The following is a 20597-nucleotide window of genomic DNA, read 5'->3' as shown; positions in this document are numbered from 1 at the left end:
TTAATTTATTGTGACATAGTAATGGTATAAATGTACTTTCCTCACAAACCAGATTTTACTTGTTGAATCTGTACTTGCATACACAACTTTTCACAATCCTAAGTTACTGTACTGGCAAAGTTTATTGGTTTGTCTTTATCCTGTCATCCAAGATACCCAGAATTCTTTGCCTTTATACTCAAATACAGTAAGGCCTGTAAAAAAATTAAAAGGGTTTGAATCTTTTCAGTTTTTGAATTTCAGGTAAAGGATTCTAGACCTGTACTTAAGTACACCTACAACTTGGACCAAAAAAAATATGAAAATTGTCTCAAGCACTTTTGTTTTATTGTGTGCATTACAATACATTCCATTATGGATGAAGGTTCACACATGAACTCAAATGAAAGTTCACATACACAATATATGAAAATTAAAACAATAAGGGGCCTATGAATAAAAGTATCAGCCAAATACCTGGTACTTTCTTCCTGTACAGAAGAGGTTTTGTGAGCATTAAAATGAGATTCGATGATTTGCAGCACAGGTCCTGGGCTGTAATAATGCACTGGCCAGTTAACTCATGAGAATCTATATCTTCAAAAATTAATAACAATTATAAGAAATTTTTAGAAAATCTGTACATCTGGTCAAATTCATTTTGATTTTTAAGTCAAAGAACGTATTGAGTGAGAAATTTTCAAATCACTTGGAAGAGGTTGCATTTAAGTATTCGAGTAAATTGTAAACTCATAACTATATGTAACTAACTGTGGTTATCCTGTTACTTATGTAACTTGACACCACATGCCTCTAACTCAAAGATAAAGAAAAGACAGCGAAATGAAAACAAGATTACCTTGACTAACCTTCAAGTAAATGTTAGCCACATACATTCATCAAAAAAAATTTAAGACTACCCATTTCCCAAAACTATGTGGAATGTATAGTACTTAACAGCAACAATCATGGGAATAATCAGTCATCAAGGAATGCCTCTGTATACAAACAAATACTGACCTTTCTTCATGAACAGTACTCTCACCGACACTAAAGAAGAGCTTCATGTCGACAAAGTACAATTAGTGTTCTTGATAGATATATATATATATATATATATATATATATATATATATATATATATATATATATATATATATATATATATATATATATATATATATATATATATATATATATATATATATATATATATATATATATATATATATATATATATATATATATATATATATATATAGGTCCTCAAAGTGAAATTTTAGCAAGAAAATCTTATTTGCATTTGCCAGATATTCCTTGAACGCTGACCCATTAACGCTTTCAAACCTCCTCACCTAGCCTGGCAACAGTATCTACAGCACTGAATTTTCACTATACATATAATATCAGAGATCGCTTGTGTAGCTCCACAGCCCCTGAATCATCTCTTTCTTGTACTTGAACAGTTCTAAAAACTATTAATTATTTAACAAATCTTTCTTTTCAGTACAGTACATGATACTGTTACATACATGAGATGCTGCAGAGGCAGTTTACCTTCAGTCAACTTAACTACAGAAAGGCCTTTTTTAACAATTTCTTTAGCTACACTCACGAACTCTGACGCTGCAATAAACTTACGTACATTTATACACCAATAACTAGGTATGATTACATAAAGAGAACCTGGCTACTCTGCCTTTTTCACATAGGTACAACATTTACACAAAAAAAAAGTCTTGCCAACCAAACAATGAAGACTTGAGGTGGTTTAATAATACGCAACAATAATACAAGAACCACCATTGGTGTGTTTTCCCAGAGTGTGTTAGAACTGGTGTAGGCAGTGTAAAATTAGCAAGAGATTCATAAGAAAATAGATATTCATAATGATGCCCAGTCTCTTCAAATCCTTTTTAATTGGGGACAATGTGTATTTTTTTTCATCCCTGATAATACCATTTTGCATGCAATCTTTCCAAAAATTTTAAATCTTGGATCATATAAGTACTCTGGACTGATATGTGGAAGTAATGTTAGGAATGGAGAAACAGCATGTGGAAGATTTTAGCACTTAATGACAAAAATAATGGCTTTGTGATCAAAATATATAAATATATCCACACTTTACATTTCTGTTTTAAGGAAAATACATTAACAATATTAATTTGCTTTTCCAGTCTATATACATAAAATATACTTGAAAATATAAATTGAAAATCCTTCACACAAATTAAGGAGTTTACACTGCTTTTACTCCATATAATTAAGAAAGAATGCTCAATAATGTACCATCTGATGCAGGGTTGCCATATGAATATTTTTCTCATAATATTGTCTTTGATGAATTCTAGCATACACAGGTTTGGGAATCTTGTGATTTAGTAAAACTGCATTTATATGTCCTTAACTTTGATGAAAGTATATTTCCTTCATTAAGACCTTTTCCAAATTCTGCAAGTAACACACAGTAATAAATAATTAACTTTTAAGTGTCTATATAAAGGTGTTGTGCCAAGTTTCATTATAATTACTACTCCTTTCATCAGCTCCATTCTCATATTATAAAACTATGAACAATAAAAACTTAAAAAATATTATATACGTAATTCAAATCATCAAGACGTGCACCTTTTCTCATTATACCAGTGATGTGGATGTACAATTAATATCATACAAATTAGTTACTAATAATAATACTCAACTTCAGAAATTTATCGTTATTTTTTAATAAAAACAAGTACCCTGTACTGTATAAGTAGTACTGCGCGTAAATTTTTAAGGGATAAATATAAACATGAGAAGTATACTCCAAACCATCACTGTGGTATTTATCTATAATAATATAAGATGCTGGACAGGATGGAGTGTTGTGCATAAACACTTTATCCTCCTCTATGGAAAATCTCATTACCATTTTCAGGTTTGTAGTCCTACAAAAACAAAGGTAAAAATACCAATAAGGAAGGTTGACAGTAACTTCTTCCAAGAAACTTATTTACATAAATTATTGTATAAAATTTAAAAATCTAAATCATGATCAGCAGATTATGAGTTTTAAATAAAGTACCGGATCATCATGTGACAATTTTATTTTTCATTCCAATTGTCAAAAATAAAGCTGGCAACCCTAAACGTACACTATCCATACCTAATTAAAACGGCACACATTTCACACACTTCCATTAGTAAATTACACAGGACTACACATCAACTTCCTGTACAGTAAACATTTGAATTGAAGTAGTGTTTCACACCTTAAGTATTTAAGACTTTTAATTTATTATTGCAGGTTATTGGCACATGAGTAAGAAAAAAAAAGTCATGACATTAATGATGCCGTCTTGTGTAACAACTGTAAGGTCATCCACCTGAACACAAAAATGTGGGAACTTTGAGTAAGATTCGCTTGTGGTTTATTTACCTATACTGACCAGACCATAGGTTTTGGACACCTGTTTCTAGTTTTCATGCTCTTCATAACTAAAATACAATATACAGTATAGAAAACAGGCTCTTCCAATTATTATACAGGTATAGAAATGCTGGCCTATTAAAATTAAGAGTGACACATCTACAATACTTTACATCAACCATCTTCATTTTCAAAATAATATTACCATGTCTTTTAAGAGAAAACTTAAACTGTTCTTGGTGTTACAGACTCCACATATACATCATTACCTCAGTTAAACAAACCCCAGCTGACATGATGCACATTTATCCAGAACAATAATTTGGGTTTTTCACAATATCATAGTTTGTATAATATCTATATGAAATCTAATAATAAATAACCAAACTCCAGGTTCAGGATAACAAGTAAACTTGTCAACCAGGCACTGAATAACCTAGGCACTGTATATTGGTGTATCATAGTAGTGCTAATAGGAATATCTACTGAGGAAGTACCACTGCTACACACACTACCACAACTGTATACAACTTGACTGTTAAAGTAAAAATACACTTCAATGAAGCCTCTTCTTTACATAAAATACATGTATACCTTTTGGGATTCTTACATGTAAAATGTAGGCTTATCCCAAAGTGTTAAAATTAACTGATCCATTGATCTGGCTAATATGAAGAACAAACAATCTTTTTAAGAGTTAACACACTACCCCGCCAATAACACCTCAGTAACGGAACGAGAGGTTAACTTTCAAGTTTTCCTTATTTATTAAAGGAAGATTTTCCTCCGAAAGGTGAGGTAAACAAATGAGCGAGGTGACTTTTAGAGTCGACAAAATTTTTTCTCTTACCTAAGCCTCACCTTTGGTACAACATAGTTCCTATTTCCCCAACAATCTCAACATAACACAACACTGTGCAAGGGCTGTGTCTGCCCCTGACTAGTGAAATTTCCTGGATGGCCCAGCCCCCAGGGAAAGCTGGCGAATATCGGCAATACTTGGTGGCTAGCTGCGGCAGGAATGTTGGTGCTATCCAGCTGAGCGGTGCTGACTAGTGAAGTTGACTGACTAGCTGAGCTTTAAGAAACACTCACGCCTGCAGCCTAATAGGGCGGTGCCTGCTGCATACCTGTATGCCAGGATGGAAGTACTTGAATAAAAGCTGGGTACTAGCAATAATGCATAGTACTATACAGTATATAATAAGCAAGCATGCATCACCAACGTCTTCAATATAATCATCTAAAATATTGAATAACATGCAAATTTACTCTACAGGTATTCTATACTCAAATTTATAGTTGTCTTGCTAAAGAAATAGAGATGTAATTGTGGATAACTTTGCACTGTGAGAATTATATAACTATATTCTTTAACATTTCCTTAAAATATCAACTCTGATTTCTCGTTTCTGTATCATAAATTTCATATAATCATCCCATATGTAATTAACCATTCTTCTCTTAGATGTTAGGCCTGTGATTGGTAGCCAATCTCTTCAGAAGGGAAATTCTCATTACCTGATTGAGGTTGTGCTGGCTGCCCAGCAAATGGAGGCTGAGAATAACCTCCATCAGGATCTGTGGCATCTGGGTAGCTGTTGTATCCACCCATGTTGGTGGGGTCAGCCTCATAACTTGGGGCAAAAGCTTGGGCTGATCCCTGCCTGTACCTCAAGAATGCAAGATATGCTGCACCAGCCTAGAAAGGAATAAACTTTTTCATACAAGAGTTTAGAATTCTCAAACCATTTTACAATACTGTACATTTTTGCTCGAAAGATATTCTATATACTATACTGTACAGTGAGATCCTCTGTTAGCAAGAATAATTGATGCAGAGAATTTCCAGGATTGGTAGATTTCTGGGTATGGAGACAAATATTTTCATCCACGGAAAAAATTGCATATCACCATAATCTTTCCGGGTACAGTACTGGGGAAAGTTTTCCGAGTCTAAAATATGCATCTCGCATGTACAGACACAGAGTTGTGTTTATTTATGCTATTACAGTACCCGTGTACACATACAATATATGTGTTGTAAATAAACAAAATACAGTACCCTTACTTACTTTTTACGTTTTAACTGCTTTTATGGTACAGTATTCTTGGCTAATCATACAGTAGCCTCCGCCAACCACCGATTCTAAGTATCCACGGCTTTCACTCTACCATTTCACCGGCCTTGGCATTTTGTTTTATGTACCGTCTTTATTCTTCCACACAGCGTCCCATCTCCCGCCACTGCTACCTACACCCTCTCAGTGTTGTGATCTCGTTGCATGCTGACATACTGCACTGCCCCGCATTCTCATTTATTTTCTACTGTATTAACATCGATTTTATCCTTAACTATGGCTCCTAAGCATTCATTGAGTGTGAGTGATAAAGGTGAGGAGGTGAAAAGGGCAAGAAACAAAATGACATTAGAAAAGGAAGTTGAAGTGTTTGATAGGCTAGCACGTGGGGAGAGTATAGCATCAGTGAGACGCACTATGGGGTAAACGAATCCTCGATTCATGCCATCAAAGAGAGCAAGGCTATGATAAGGGCAAGTGTTGCTGGTGGTACACCGAAAAGTGCAAAAATGACATATATGCCACACGACCATAATCTTGAAAAGATGAAAAAAAAAAAAAACACTAAACATATGGATGGAAGACCAGGCCAGGATAAATATACCTTCAAGTTAAGAGGTAATTTGTGTGAAGGCCAGGCAGATGTACAACCGCCTTGTTGAAAGTTCAGGTGAGGGAAGTGTAGCAGACAGAGTGTCAAGCCAGTAAGGGGTAGTTTGAAAAATTTAAGAAAAGATAGTCTACACAATGTGAAACTCTCTGGGGAATCAGCATCACCTGATCACCAAGCCATTGTGCTGTATATCAAATAATAAAAAAGTTAATTCAGAAGAAGGGTTACATGTTAGAACAAGTATTCATCGCAGACAAGACTGGCCTTTTTTGGAAATGTGTGTGTGTAGGTAAGAAACAGTAAAAAATAAATAAATTAATAATATCATGTACGGTATATCTACCCTAAATTACGAGTTGAAAAATAACAATAATATAGCTCACAGCTTGGCCTGGTAGGGGAGGCTGAAATCCTGATGCCGCACCCACCTCCCACACTAACTTACGTGGGCGTAGGAAATTTTTATTCCGTTTGACCTTGTTATATATATATAAAAAATAATAGTAATTAAAAAAATAAAACCCATTATATTTGAAAAATTGTGCACGTAACAGAAAAAATAATTAATTAAATTTACGTTTGTCTATCCTCACTCTGTGACAAGTCCTGCACACGTAAGACATGTTTATTCCCTTGTTTTTGACCTTATAATAATTTTTGGGGGCATTCTGTATGGTGAAAGATCGTCTGTGCATGTAACAGTTAAAAAAAATTGTATACAGTACATGTCTACTCAAAATTACGAGTTTTAAAATAACCAAATACGGATTGAGTGATAACTCTGGCTCTTCAGGGTTTCAAAGAAATGTAACCCTCATATACTCTAAGACCCTGCTGTACTTTGAATTAATAGAAGCCAAATTAGCGAGGTTCTAATATTTGTGTGCATGTGTAAGTGTAAATAAACTTTAGGAAATACAATATTAGACCATGCTTAGGACTGATACGATTAAATATCCGCTTTCTGAAAATATACTGTATTCCTCTAAATTAACAGTGGCACAGAAATGTGACATCTGTTTTTCAGCCATCAATAATTTGGGGTTATTTTCCTTAGTTAAAAAAAAAAAAAAAAAAAGATATTATTGCTGTCCACAATTTCTAAGATTGGATATGTATGTGTATAAAAATTAAGCAGTTGTGCCTGCCTTAGCCCTGGAATGAGTCTCCAACTTCCGAGTTTAATTACTTCTCTTAAGTTAAGGAAATATTTCTTGAGTTGGCAATACAGTACAGTCTTTCCTCGAATTACGACAACCCGGACATACGACCGCCATGGTCGTATAAAATATTTTTTGCATTACGTATTTTCGAGTCCCGACGTTTGGTCGTAATGTGACGCCATACGACAGCTTGGGCTGGTCCGCCTCGTGGTGTACAGTATACATGCCGTAGCCCGCTCAGTTGGTGTTTGGCCGTCGTTGTTGTTAGTGATCGCGCTGTGTACTGACAAAACTTTCGTTTGTAATTCCCTTTAAAATGGCTGGCAAGTCTAAAAGTGAGAGTTCTGGTGGTGCTGAGAAGAAAAAGAGACAGTCAATTACTTTTGAGATGAAAATGAAAATAATAATGCAATATGAAAATGGAAAAATGGTAGCAACAATTTTGAAGGACAAGGAACGAATTCGTGAGGTAGTGAAAAGATCAGCACCTATAAAGAGAACAATAATAACGAAAAAAAGACAAGGTCCTCTTCATGAGATGGAGAAATTACTTGTGATATGGATGGAAGATCAGCTGAAAAGCATGTACCCTTAAGCCTTCTAACCATACAGGCTATAAGGCAAGAAGCCTTTTCGAAAGCCTGAAAGAGCAGGCAGGAGATGAATGCAACCAAAACTTCACAGCAAGTCATGGGTGGTTCCAAAGGTTTAAGAAACATTACAATTTGCAGTGTAAAGGTGAGTGGAGAGGCAGCAAGTGCTAATGTGGGTACTGCCGAAGCTTTGAAGGAGGAGCTAGATAGTGTCATCGTGGAGGGAAATTATTTGCCTGAGCAAATATATAATGTGGATGAAACTGGCTTATTCTGGAAACGCATGCCAGAACGGATATACATCCGCAGAGGCGAAAACCATGCCGGGATTCAAGGACCGAATCACACTTCTGTTGGGGGGGGGGGGGATGTAGCTGGTTTCAAGGTAAAATCCTTCATGATATATCATTCAGAGAACCCAAGGGCTTTTAAAAATGTCAACAAGCACACACTGCCAGTGTTTTATTGCAGTAATAAGAAAGCATGGATGATCCTAGCACTGTTTGAAGATTGGTTCCTGAGTTGTTTCATTCCATGAGCCAAGGAGTCTTGTCTGCAACAAGGAATTGCGTTCAAGATTTTATTAATTTTAGAAAGTGCTACGGGATACGGTGTCCCGGAGCACCCACCACACCTGGACGACCTGCACCCTGATATTAAGGTAGTCTACCTTCCACCTAACACTACCTCTATCATCCAACCCATGGATCAAGGTGCTATTACTGCTTTTAAAGCGTATTACACTATTTACATACTACCTTCGCTCAGGCTATTGCTGCTACTGAAAGTGAGAAAATGCTCAGAGTTTTGGAAGGACTACAACATTTTGCAATGTACAAAGAACATAGCTGCAGCATGGGAAATGGTTACAGGTCAGTGCATGAATGGAATATGGAAGGTCCTGAAAAGATATGTGAACAGTTTCAAAGGATTTAATGAAGATGAAGCAATTTCTGAGATTATTAACAAGATATTGCAGATGGGTAAACAACTGGTGTTAGAAATTGATAATGAAGATGTTGAGCAGTTGGTGGAAAGTGTAGCAGAAGAGCTAAGTAACGAGGATCTTATTGAACTGGATGCACAGAAAGAAGGAAGAAAAGACAGCACAAGAACTCAACATAACAACTTACCCAAGGGAAGATTGCAAAGAAGTTGAAGACAATGGCTGCTTGCATGTTGTTGACAACATATTCAGGGGCTTCAGCTTTGGTCCATTGGTTAGTCAAGTAACAGAATCCGATGAAGTACAGAAATGACCATAATGCTGAAAAGGACCAACATTATTACGCAGGATAATTATTTTTTTATGTAACCTCTATGAAATATGTAATATGGTACTCGTAGTAGACATGCATATAAAAAAAATAAAAACTTTGTGACTAATCTTAAAAAACATTTACAATTCATAATTCAAGCATCACACAAAACCTCTTTAAATGTACCAGGTCTCAGTGTTATCAGGTAAGGTATAACCACTTCACAATCTCTCCCTTTAAGTGGGTAGCAATGATTACAACATACTATACTTAACTCCTTCACTACGGGGATGCCACTTTTAATATTTTATTTGCCTAAGGCCATACAATTTTATTATGTTCAGAAAGAAGCCATACACAAGGAGTTAATATAACACTTATTTCTATCATGACCAATCCTGTCAAATTAATAAGTAGTGGGCAGCTATCAAACAGGGAGGTACTGTACTACAACCCTGCTGCCATATGGCATCACAAAAATTGTGACCAAGTTCCAGGTTGCTGATCTGATTGACTTTGTCTCATTTACACACAAATACAGGACTCTCAATTGTTTCTCTCATTTACACACAAATACAGGACTCTCAATTGTTTCTCTTACTTTGACAACACAACATATGTGATATCTCTGTTAGCCAGACCAATTGGTGCAAAGCACTTCCAGGAATGAGAGATTTCCGGGCAAAGAGATGACTCTCTCAAAGCCGAAAAAAATACCTCATTCCCGGAATTTTTCAGGCACTGGGAAAATTTTCTTGGAAGTTCCAAAAATTGCATATTACGTCATCTCTCGAACTGGAAAAGAAATACCCCATCCTCAGAAATTTTACGGGTACAGGAATTTTATCAGTCTTTTCCAGAACGATACTTATTTTATCTCTCAAAGCCAGAAAAAGTCGCACATCCCAGGAATTTTCCTAGTACCAGAAAATTTTTCTCAGAATTTCCGGAAAATTGGCCTGATTTTCATCTCTCAAACCTGGAAAAAATCCTCCATCCCCGGAATTTTCCAGGTACCAGGAAAATTTTCTCAGAATTTTCCGAGAAAATTTCAATTCTGGCTATTGGAGAGTTCCGGTTAAGAGGGATGCCAGTTAACAGAGATATTACTGAATATAATTTTTCACTCTTGATCTGTTTTCTTTTTGTTATTTTTTTCATTTCTGTAATTTATTTTATGATTTGTTCTTGAAAACCGTCTGAGATTAAAAGGATAATTTCTGCTGATAAACTGACAAATCTCTATTATGTTAAATTTCTATAATTATAAAGTACTGTACTGTACACTCACATTTAATGAGCTACTAATATTGTAACAGTAATAATACTGTTGAACAATCAGCATGCAGTAATGGCAGCCTGGGTGATGGTTGACCAATCAGTAGGATATTGTACATCAAACGAGATAAAGGGACTTTCACTAATTAAATGCACGCTGAGCTCAATCCCATTACAGTATAGTCTCGATTTACGCGGATTTGGTTTACGCGTTTGGTCATTTAAGCGGCACCTTGCCAGACCGACAATTTTTATTTACACGGTTCATTCCATCATTTACGCAGGAAACGGCACAGGCAGGGTGTGCACAAGGTCGCCCAGTCAACAAAACATTACCCAGTTCTTCACCCGCCACCCACCACAGCCGGCCCAAGTCTGTGATAGTGAGGAAATGGACTTTGAGGGGTTTGACAAAGAGGCCCTGCAAGCCTCTGTGGTGGATAGTGATACAGGTGAGGGCCATTAATCTGCCCTCTGCCACGGAACCAACCCCCCATCCCCGTGTGCCCAGGCATCTTTTCTACTAACGTAAGTGTTAAAAATCCTAATATTATTGATATTTCTCTTAAATATTAAGTGTGTGTGCATACCATCATAAAATTAAGATGTTATTTTTACTACAACGTATGTATTGTGTGGGAAAAAGTGTAGTTTGGGGGTCGGCCCAGTCTCTATTTCAATTAATCCCATATGTTCTGTTATTTCGTTTACTCGTTTCTCGTTTTACGCGGACCTCCACGGGTTCAATTGACAGCGTAAAGGAAGACTTTACTGTATATGCCATAAAATACAGTAATTGCTCACTCACTCCTCTCAAGCCAGTTATTTTTTGCCTAACTGTTTCTCAATGATATTTCCATAACCCTAAGGAGGTGGGGAAAAATAATAAGATTTTTTTCTCACCTCAGACAAATTAATATAATGCATAAATTTAACATGTAACGTTTGGAATGAGTGATATTTCAATACAGGTACAGTATTCGGGTAATAAAATTTTGTAAAACAAACCGATTAAACTCAGGAACTTTTCTCTTGCAAATTACTGTATTATAATTTTTTCTCAGCTCTACTTTCACAGAAAACATAATAATTATGGATGTGAATCATTTTAATTTTGAAAATTAATGAATTTTTGACTGCCAGATTTAATACAATTAAATAAAAATTAATGGCCTTATTATTATTACAGGTACAGTCAGTTCTGCTACAACGCGATAGTTGTGTTCTTGTAAAATATCGTGTTATAGAAAATCGCGTAATAGAAATAACAGGGCTTATGGAGAAAATAGGGTTAGGTGCAGATTACTACTCGAAATCGAAAAAAAAATTAGTAGTTAGCCTAACACAAAGGATAGCACAGTCTAAATAAATGTTACATTCATATCTAATAATGAAATCATACAGTAAATGTAACACTTTACCTTGAAAAAATATGAATATAACTTGATGGGGGAGAAGGGTGATTTTGAGGTTGATAACATCGAGCTTCTCTTCAAGTGTTATATTCTTTCTTTTACGATCATCACCGGGAATTCGATCACTAGAACGCTTCTTGGAGATATTCTTCTTTACCATATTCACAGTTAATACCACAAAATTGGAGAAATAGTAAGCAAAAATCGCGTTACAGCAAACAAGCGTTCGCGTTATACAAATATCGTTCCTCTATTCATAAATCGCGTTAGAGCAAATTCGCGTTATCAAAACACGCGTTATAGCAGAACTCACTGTACTGTACAGTGTTAAAAAAAACTTGCAACACTAAAAGTAACTCACCTGAAAATCCCATATCTGCCATGACATAACGCTTCCTGGTCTTGACAGATGACATCTGCTCAAAGAAATATTCGCCAACAATAAAGCCAATGGATGCAAGGAAGGCAATAACAGAGATGCCAACACCATAATTACAAGCATTGCTGTCATTGTTGTAGTGACAGTGTTCAACCCCTTTCGCGTCTTTGGACCAGCCTTCTGCAGAGATGCACCCAAAGATGATGACGGAAAACAACTGCAACAAACAAAAATATTATCAAAGTCCCATCCGTAACATACGTTTGGTTACATTATCATCATAAATACAGACTTGCTCTTAAAGGTTTACCATGTACAATGGTACAAATCTAAACATATGAAGCCATAAATGGAGTGATCCTAAAATCCCATTTTATGACTAAGCTTGGACCAGACAAATCACATCCTGTATGTAGAAACTAAATCTACAGATTGACCCAGGTCTAAGCAGATATTTACAAGCCATTCTTGTTGAGTCTCAAGTTTGTCATGAGTCACTGAGAGCAAGTCTCAAGACTTAATTGAGGAGTCAAGCCTCGAGTCAAAAAAGATTTTTTTTTTCACTTGTGCCTTAGTATACTGCAGTATGTTCAAAACCTCTGGAACTGTATGAGTGAAGTATAATTTACTATAACTAGTACTGTAAATCATACCTCACTCATCCCTCCGTGTGGCTGAGTCATGTCATCATTTTCTTTCACACCCAAAAAACTGTTCTTGCACAAATCGTTACCATGACAACAACACCTGATCAATTTATAGACAATTTTCAAATACATACTTTACAGGACTGAAAACATTACCTTGTGCCACAGTTGTGGGCAGAATAATAATGAAAATAAAGTTCCACTTTAACAGGCCGGGTGGGTGGTACCAGCGGGACACCACAGTATACTGGTACTGTTCTGTACTGTACCTGTACAGTATGTGCTAAATGGCCCGGGCGCTCACACTGTTCGTAAAGCATCTGTATATGTTCACACAATTATAAGTTGTGATGCTATTTACCGTCATTTATATTTTTTAATACATTTTAATGATTCTGATTGAACATCTATAATTACATATTGTACATTTAAAACCATATGAACCTAAAGATCATATAAAATACTGTAAAAGTGCAAAGGAAGTTTAAGGATCATGCATTACACACACACTAGAAGATGTAAACAAGACTGGTACACTTGTTGGTGTACAAAGATGTTATGAAATCAACATATACATACACACAGTTAATTTGATATTTTTTTTCTTTATTATAAAAATAAATAAATAAATCCGTATTGGCAAAGTTTCATTCCGTATCTCAAACTAAATAGTCTAAATTTAGAAATTTAATACAGGTAAGGGCAAATTTTCATAACCCAAATGTTTGTAATGTGGGGGTGACTGTACCTTGTGTTTTCCTATCTTTGACAAATATTTTTCAGACACAGTAGGCAATAAAATGGTCATAAAATAAGGACTGTGGTATGACACTGAAAAACAAGAAGACCTCGTCAGAGCTAAGAGGGCAGCTGGGTACAGTATTGAGAGTATTGGTGTAGATTGGCACATAGAAAGGCCATGATGATTTGGTCATGTGGAGAAAATGGGTCAAAAGGTGCATACCGGTAAGCCGAAATAGGAGGTAGAAAATGACATTCGACAAGAGAGAATTCCAGAGGCCATACAGCATAGAGAACTGACATTAGGTAATCACAGCTAACCCACACACGCATAGAAAATGGCAATAAAATTATTGACAAATAGAATTGTCAATTAATTTTTTTTATTATATTTGAAAATATGTACTGCACAGTACTGTATACAGTAGGTATTGTTTTGATGGGTGGGAGGAAAATAGGATTGAGCTAATTTTATTTCTCTAAAATTTCAGGCTACACGGTACCCAGTATCATGGTTCGTTCACATACAGTATTGTACATGCTCAGCCCAAGATGTGAAATCAGGTATTGAGCTTCAAGATAGCCCTTGACAAAATTACCAAGAACAATGGAGGGTCCTACACAGGCCACTGGCATCCTCCCCCCAGCATGGCCACCTCTAGTAGGTGGCCATTAGGTAAATGCCACCCTAAGAAATGTCCTTATTATTCATTAAATAATGATTAAATTTGAAATACTTATCATTGATATCTATTAAAATCTTATTTCCATGCTCAAAATTCTCTGTACTGTATACTGTATTTGCAAAAGCCATCTCTTTGAACTACCTGATTCTTGGTCAAGTGAATGTGTTAAAACTTTATTATATCTCATGTTGAGTACAGTAATGTCTCACCATAATACAGAGGCAAGTGTGGGGTAGATATACATCGATCACAATAAGTATAAATTTTGTCACCCATGCCCAAAAATGACTCTGGGGAACTAGCACTGTGTATCACGTAAGAGAAATATCCCATGACACAGGACCACTCATTAAATTTTACTGGAGAAACTTGTGCATATGATAACCTGTTGTCTTTTGTAACAGCCATGGTGGTGCTGGATGCTACCTTAGTCATAGAGACATATCTCCAGAAAGCCATAACATCCCTAGAAAAGGTGCAACAGATTATTCTTGAAGTAAATGGTTTCAATTATCCAAGTACAATAGACTGAGGGCATTAGGACTGACAACTCTTCCTACTAAGACACTACAGCACTGACCTCAAGACATTCAAAATCTTGAATGATTGGAAAATGTAAACCCAGACCAATTTTTCGTGATGTCACGCACACTAAAACACACGAGGACAACTTCAAGCTCGCAAAGGAGTAGACCTATGGAAGTTTGATCGCTTCAGCCATGGAAGCGAGGACAATACTGGGGTTCAAAATAGCCCTTGACAAGAATATCAAGAACAATGGAGGAATCGGTAAATTTGCATAAACTCACCCGTTATTAAATTTTGAGAATTTTATGGTTCCATCAATAGTTTAGACAATTCTAAGACACTTTTCTTCAATGATGTTTCTCTCACAGATGACCTGACCTAACCTAACCTCCTATACCCCCCACATACTGTATATAAGTCATTTGCAAAGGAAACATCATAGAAGAAAAGTGCCTTAGCATTGTCAAAACTATTGATTGCAACCATAAAATTCTAAAAATTCAATATCGGGTGATTTATGCAATAACAACGAGGAATCCAACACAGACAACTGGCCTCCTTCCCTCAACATGGCCACCTCTTACTGTAGTTAGGTGACCGTCAGGGAAATCAAGTTAAAATCTGATGAAGTCTTGACAGTGTTACAAAATCAGGCAAAAGCTTTAGTCTTTACCTTCAGCTGACAGGATGATACAAGGGTTACCAGCTTACCACCTAGATTTTCCCTACTCAAGAGGGGATTAGGTTCTCCAGCTAGGCAATAAGAGACACACCATCCAGTGACTGCTTAAGTCTGCAGCATGAAGACAGACAGCTGACTACAGTAGGCCAATATCTCCCTGAATAAGTTGGTGCTCCTCGCAATTACGGAGCATGAATGATTACAGCCTGGCCACCACTGTACAAACATTCCAAGTGCCGAGAACAAAATTGCCTATTTGATATTTTAATACTGTACAGTGATATACAGTGTAGGATAGGTTCTAAATTAACATTTATTTTTTCTGGGGTGTGTGCCTATGATAATGCTCTTGGAAAGGTACCTACCTGTAATCGTTGGTCTATGTAAAGACTGACAAGTCTCATCAAAGCCTGCCAGGGATACATACACATGACCCCACCCACAATGATGGTACCAATTGTAAATAAGCAATGGACAACAGAATAAATAGCCATATTCTTAGAGATTACCCTGAATTATTTCAACCATAATGTACTGTACAGTACTTTGGGAATTAAACATTAATTAAATAATGACAGTATTTCAACCAAGCCTGAAGCGGAATTACCATTATGAGGAAGTTTTGGAATTATATTAAACAAAACATAAGGATTATCTTAGACATGGGTGAATAACACAATGATCAGTCATGCAAATTGATGAATTATCTCAGCATTGAGTGAAGAGTTGGGTGATGGACTAATGGAGTTGTATGACGTAAGAATTAGGTAATTATCTCAAATAAGGGGAGCTATCACTGCCGACGGGGAACAAACAAGTGCATTAAATCAAAGAAAGAAAAAAATGTCCCGAAACGCCACAACTCGTCCACCATTTTTTACCACGACTGACTCAATGTCACAGGACCATTCACAGATCAATAGGGTTCTTAGTAAACCTACTGGACTGCGGCCACATAACGTCAGCTCCTAAGTGTGTCAAGCTGGGCATATCAACTACCATCTATATACTTTAGTCCAAGTTTAGCCCTCTACACTCGGTCAAAAATCAATACAAGCCGATCAGGTTTGGGGCCAAACAACTGCCACCAGTGAACAAAGTGCCAAAATATTATGGCTAAAGGATCCAGTGATGTTACATACCCAAGTTACTGCCCTGAGGATGACCTGGGGCCGCTGGATAAATGTGAGCGGGTCAAAAGGTGCCCCCGCCTTGCCGCCGCCGTATACCCCCTCCTCCATCATCCTTGCGTCTGCCAAGATGTTCGCTTCCTCCACCCACTCCTGAAATCTTCTGAAAATACATTGCCACTTTCAGTTTCTTCTTAAAATTAATTTATACAATTTAAATACTAATTGGAATCATAAAGCCTTTGATCAGTATTAGTTTAGCATATACAAATCGTAAAGAATTTAAAATTGACACATTATCAGAATTTAGAATATCTCTGGAACCAAAGCAGACGACAGAAATTTCGCGCAAGTGCGGGAACATGAATCAATTACACTTAATAATCGGTTTATATGGAACACGCATAGCTAGCTTTGCTGAATAGTTTTACAAAAAAGTATTTATCTAGTAATCTGTAAGTATATATAAAAGTACAGGGGTCATTGCCATACATAAGTTTTCGAAAATACTTTTACTTCTACTTATTGGTTTGAAGTTTAAATGTACTGAAGTGGATTACACTACAGTACTACATGACCACCTCGCTATTATTACTGTTGGGTATTTTTAATATTGATAATTGTTATATATATATATATATATATATATATATATATATATATATATATATATATATATATATATATATATATATATATAATGTCTGTAGTTCATTGTGATAAGTAGCTATTCAAATGACGATGCAATTAAGACATACCTGAAATAATACAGAACTTAATAGGCTTGATTCTTACGTCATTGTACGCGGAGATCTGTGATTTTACTTAAGCATCGATTATACAATTTGATTTTACTTAACGCTTTTCAGTATTGCATCTGATGAATTATAGTGAGGATATGAATATATTAATATTACCGTGCCATACAATGCAGAGAGTAACTGTAATAAACTAAACTATAAAATATCCCTCAAAGCATGAAATGGAATAAATTAAGAATTATAACTTGTTTTTCATTGCAGAAAACTTTATTGTAGAATCTCTTACATTGCTCATATCACGACTCGGATAAAGTGGAAACCAAAATGTTGGTACAGTACTGTACATGTATCGTATTTAGTGTTGTTTAGCTTTATATTCCCGCTTTAGGGTGAATACTGGTGGTGTGGGGGAGGGAGGGTAAGGTGGAGTCACGCCCATTCCGTCTCTCAACCCTTTCCTATCTCCCTCTATCTCGGCTGAAGGTATTAAAGTCAGATTTTCATTTTTTTTCTATGAATATTCTTAGTAATTGCTGATATAAAAATGCGCCTGACTGCCTAAAGCTGACGCACAAAATTATCGTCCAAACAATATCAACATTACATTTAACTTTCGCGGCGTCTATTGTACACCCCATAATCCACCTACGGATGGCAGTGTAAAAGGCTCCAATTACACAAATAGCCTAGGAATCAGTAAGCTCTATATTAACTATACAATGTACACGTTATCTACAATGTATACCACGACAACTGCACTTCCCGTCCTTCTACTGTACTGGGAACATGTTGAGAGCCACCATTGAAGATTATTTGAAGCACGAAGTGTACTTCCATAATATTATGCAGTATATAACAGTCAACTGGAATTGGGGTTAAGCCTAATCGATTTCCTAGCTGGGAGGAGTGGGTGCATCGTGGGAATAGTGTCATATGGTAGTGATGCTCAATAGATCTACAGTAAATCTCTGGGTGCAGGAAGAAGTTGTTGGTGTACTTTCGCTGTGGATTTCATCTCGATCCCAGTTTTCATAAACCTAAAGTGACCTAAGCCTAACCTAACTTAACATAAATCCCTAGGTAGGATTAGGGTGTTTAATCTATAGGTGAAATAAGCTGATGAAACAAATTTAAATGATCCCAAGATATTGTTCAAAAGTAATTAAAAAATATTGTAACTTATTTTATAGGATAAATAAATCTTGTCTAATAGGCCATACAGTTTAATTACTATATATTATACTAGTCCATCTACATGCCCCCTTTGTAAATTATACTCAAGGGCGGGTCCAGGAATATAAAAAAGGGAAGGGGTCGAAGAAGTTTTGAGTGAGGGAACATGGCGAGCCCGCCCAGCTGGGTTTTTTAGGGGGAGGGGGCTGTAAACCTCGCTCCCGGTTTTTTTTTTTTATAATCTGACCAATATCATGGGAATTTTGAAGCCATGTGCTTTTGATATTAGTAGATTTCTGAGGTCAATAGTAATTACTTTTTACTATCCCAAAATGCCTGACTACAATACTGCATTAAAGAAAAAGTATTGGATTTTACTGATGAAAAGGGGGTCCTAACTCCCAGGACCCCTGAATCAGCCCTTGCATTACAGAATTCAGGTATATTGTAGTGGCTCCTCTCCCCTACAACTTCCAACTGAGCTCCGGCCGCGCGCCTACCAGCCAATCAGCGTACAGCATGACATGACATGAAATGCTAGTGACAGGGGGGAAGGAGGTTCAGGGGAAGAATAAAGGGAGGATTGAAGTGAATTTTAGGAGGAGAGAATAGGTGCAGTGGCTAAACACCGCTTGCGTGAGGGAGTATAAGTTGGAGGCAGCAGCAACTCGCCCGGACGCGGCCAGGAGGCGACAGGACAAAGTCAGGCTAGCGTCAGGTGGAGGAAATGTCTTGGTATTCTTCTTAGCTTGATGTAGATTTTCTTCTAACTCTCCTCCTCTTCTTGCTCTCTTGGAGTGTCCATTCGTTCGTGTTTGGGTCTTGCTGTTCGTCTTCCTCGTGTCTTAAGTCCTCATAGGTGTGGAAGAAGTCGGAGACGGTGAGGTTGACCACGTGGGCTTCAGCTCCACGGGCCTCGTGGTGTTCTTGATTCCGTGTGGCGGGTGTCTTTTCTTGAGTTTTCTTTTCTTGTGTTTTCTTTTCTTGTTTTTTCTTTTCTGCTGGTTTTTTCTTTTCTTGGGAGCGTACAGCGAGGAGGGCCTCTTTGTAGCTCAGTTTCTTGTCGAGTCGTGCCTTGGCTATCCTGCATTCCTCCTTCCATTTCGGGCAGGTCCGATCGGCGGAGGAGTGTGGGCCGCCACAGGCAGCGCATTTTTTTTACTGTGTTGGGGCAGACCGTGTAGCGGTGTCCGGGGCTGCCGCACAGGGAGCAGGTGTCCTCCTGCGCCTCACACTTGTTGACAGTGTGTCCCTAGTGCTGGCATTTGTAACAGCGTTTCGGTCTGCAGTAGGGCTTGACTGGCACAGTTACCCACGCCAGTTGAGCCTCCTTGGGTAAGGTTGTATGGTGTCCGATGAGGGCAGTGGTGTCGGACAGCTTCTTCACAACTTGGAGTTGCCCCTTGAGGAGCTCACTCAGCTCTGCTTGGTCCACGTGGGCAATTTCGGCGTGGGAGATTACTCCCAGCATCAGGTTGTCCCACTTGTAGGCAATCATTTTAAATGGAATGCCGGTGATGTCTGGGATCTCCGCGAGCTGTACGGGCATACCCTTCTCGGCGAAGGTGACCTTGATGTCACCATGGAGCTTCAGTCGTTCCACCTTGGTGACCCCCACGATCTCATTAGTTTTCAAGAACTTCTTGAGAACTAGGAGGTTTACTTTCTTGGGGCAGGTCGGCGTATCCGGACGTATCCGCGCCACGTTATCAAACTCGTAACCGTTCATGGTGAGAGCGTACAGCCAGCTACGCCGAGCTACTAGGTCTATGCAGTGGACTTAGGGGTACGATCGCCGACCTAGTCTCGACCTTCAACCTCCAGTCACTGTGCAATATGTATTTTTTGTGGGGGCACGGGGGGGGGGGGGCAAACTCAAGGGCCGCCCCGGGCGGCACACACTCTAGCCTACCTCCGCTATATAAGACCTGACCTCGTGGTGACCTAGCTCTCTTTCTACCTACACCAACCAGCAAGCAACACCACCTCCTCCGCTCCTGCCTGGCGGCCCTCGCTCCCGCCGGCGAGCATGGCGACCCACAAGCTGGTCCCCCTCTGAGCACCCTCACCAACC

General features: G+C 37.6%; 1 protein-coding gene across 1 annotated transcript; it reads right to left on the bottom strand.

Moving 5' to 3' along the window:
* Positions 1 to 1239: 1239 nt before the first annotated feature.
* LOC121872962 (synaptogyrin-like) lies at positions 1240 to 16760 on the bottom strand. The gene is made up of 5 exons (XM_042376108.1): positions 16602 to 16760; positions 12158 to 12392; positions 8978 to 9111; positions 4916 to 5096; positions 1240 to 4524 (listed from the first exon to the last, which is right to left on the bottom strand). The coding sequence occupies exons 1-5, from the start codon at positions 16701 to 16703 to the stop codon at positions 4499 to 4501; spliced, it is 678 nt and encodes a 225-aa protein (XP_042232042.1). The 5' UTR covers positions 16704 to 16760; the 3' UTR covers positions 1240 to 4498.
* Positions 16761 to 20597: the final 3837 nt, after the last annotated feature.

Source organism: Homarus americanus, unplaced genomic scaffold, assembly GCF_018991925.1.
Source record: "Homarus americanus isolate GMGI-L3 unplaced genomic scaffold, GMGI_Hamer_2.0 scaffold11022, whole genome shotgun sequence".
NCBI classification, from domain to species: domain Eukaryota; kingdom Metazoa; phylum Arthropoda; class Malacostraca; order Decapoda; family Nephropidae; genus Homarus; species Homarus americanus.
Note: the sequence above shows the minus strand (reverse complement) of the source record. Positions and strands in the feature narration are given on the sequence as shown.

Bases quoted from the DNA above. Each gene is read 5' to 3' on its own strand.
- LOC121872962 (XM_042376108.1), bottom strand. From the start codon at position 16,703: ATGATGGAGGAGGGGGTATACGGCGGCGGCAAGGCGGGGGCACCTTTT. The intron at 12,393-16,601 runs GTATGTAACATC...TGTTTGTTGCAG, and splicing joins TCCTCAGGGCAGTAACTTGG to TTGTTTTCCGTCATCATCTT. The intron at 4,525-4,915 runs GTAATGAGAATT...CCTGGCATACAG, and splicing joins GCCAGCACAACCTCAATCAG to GTATGCAGCAGGCACCGCCC.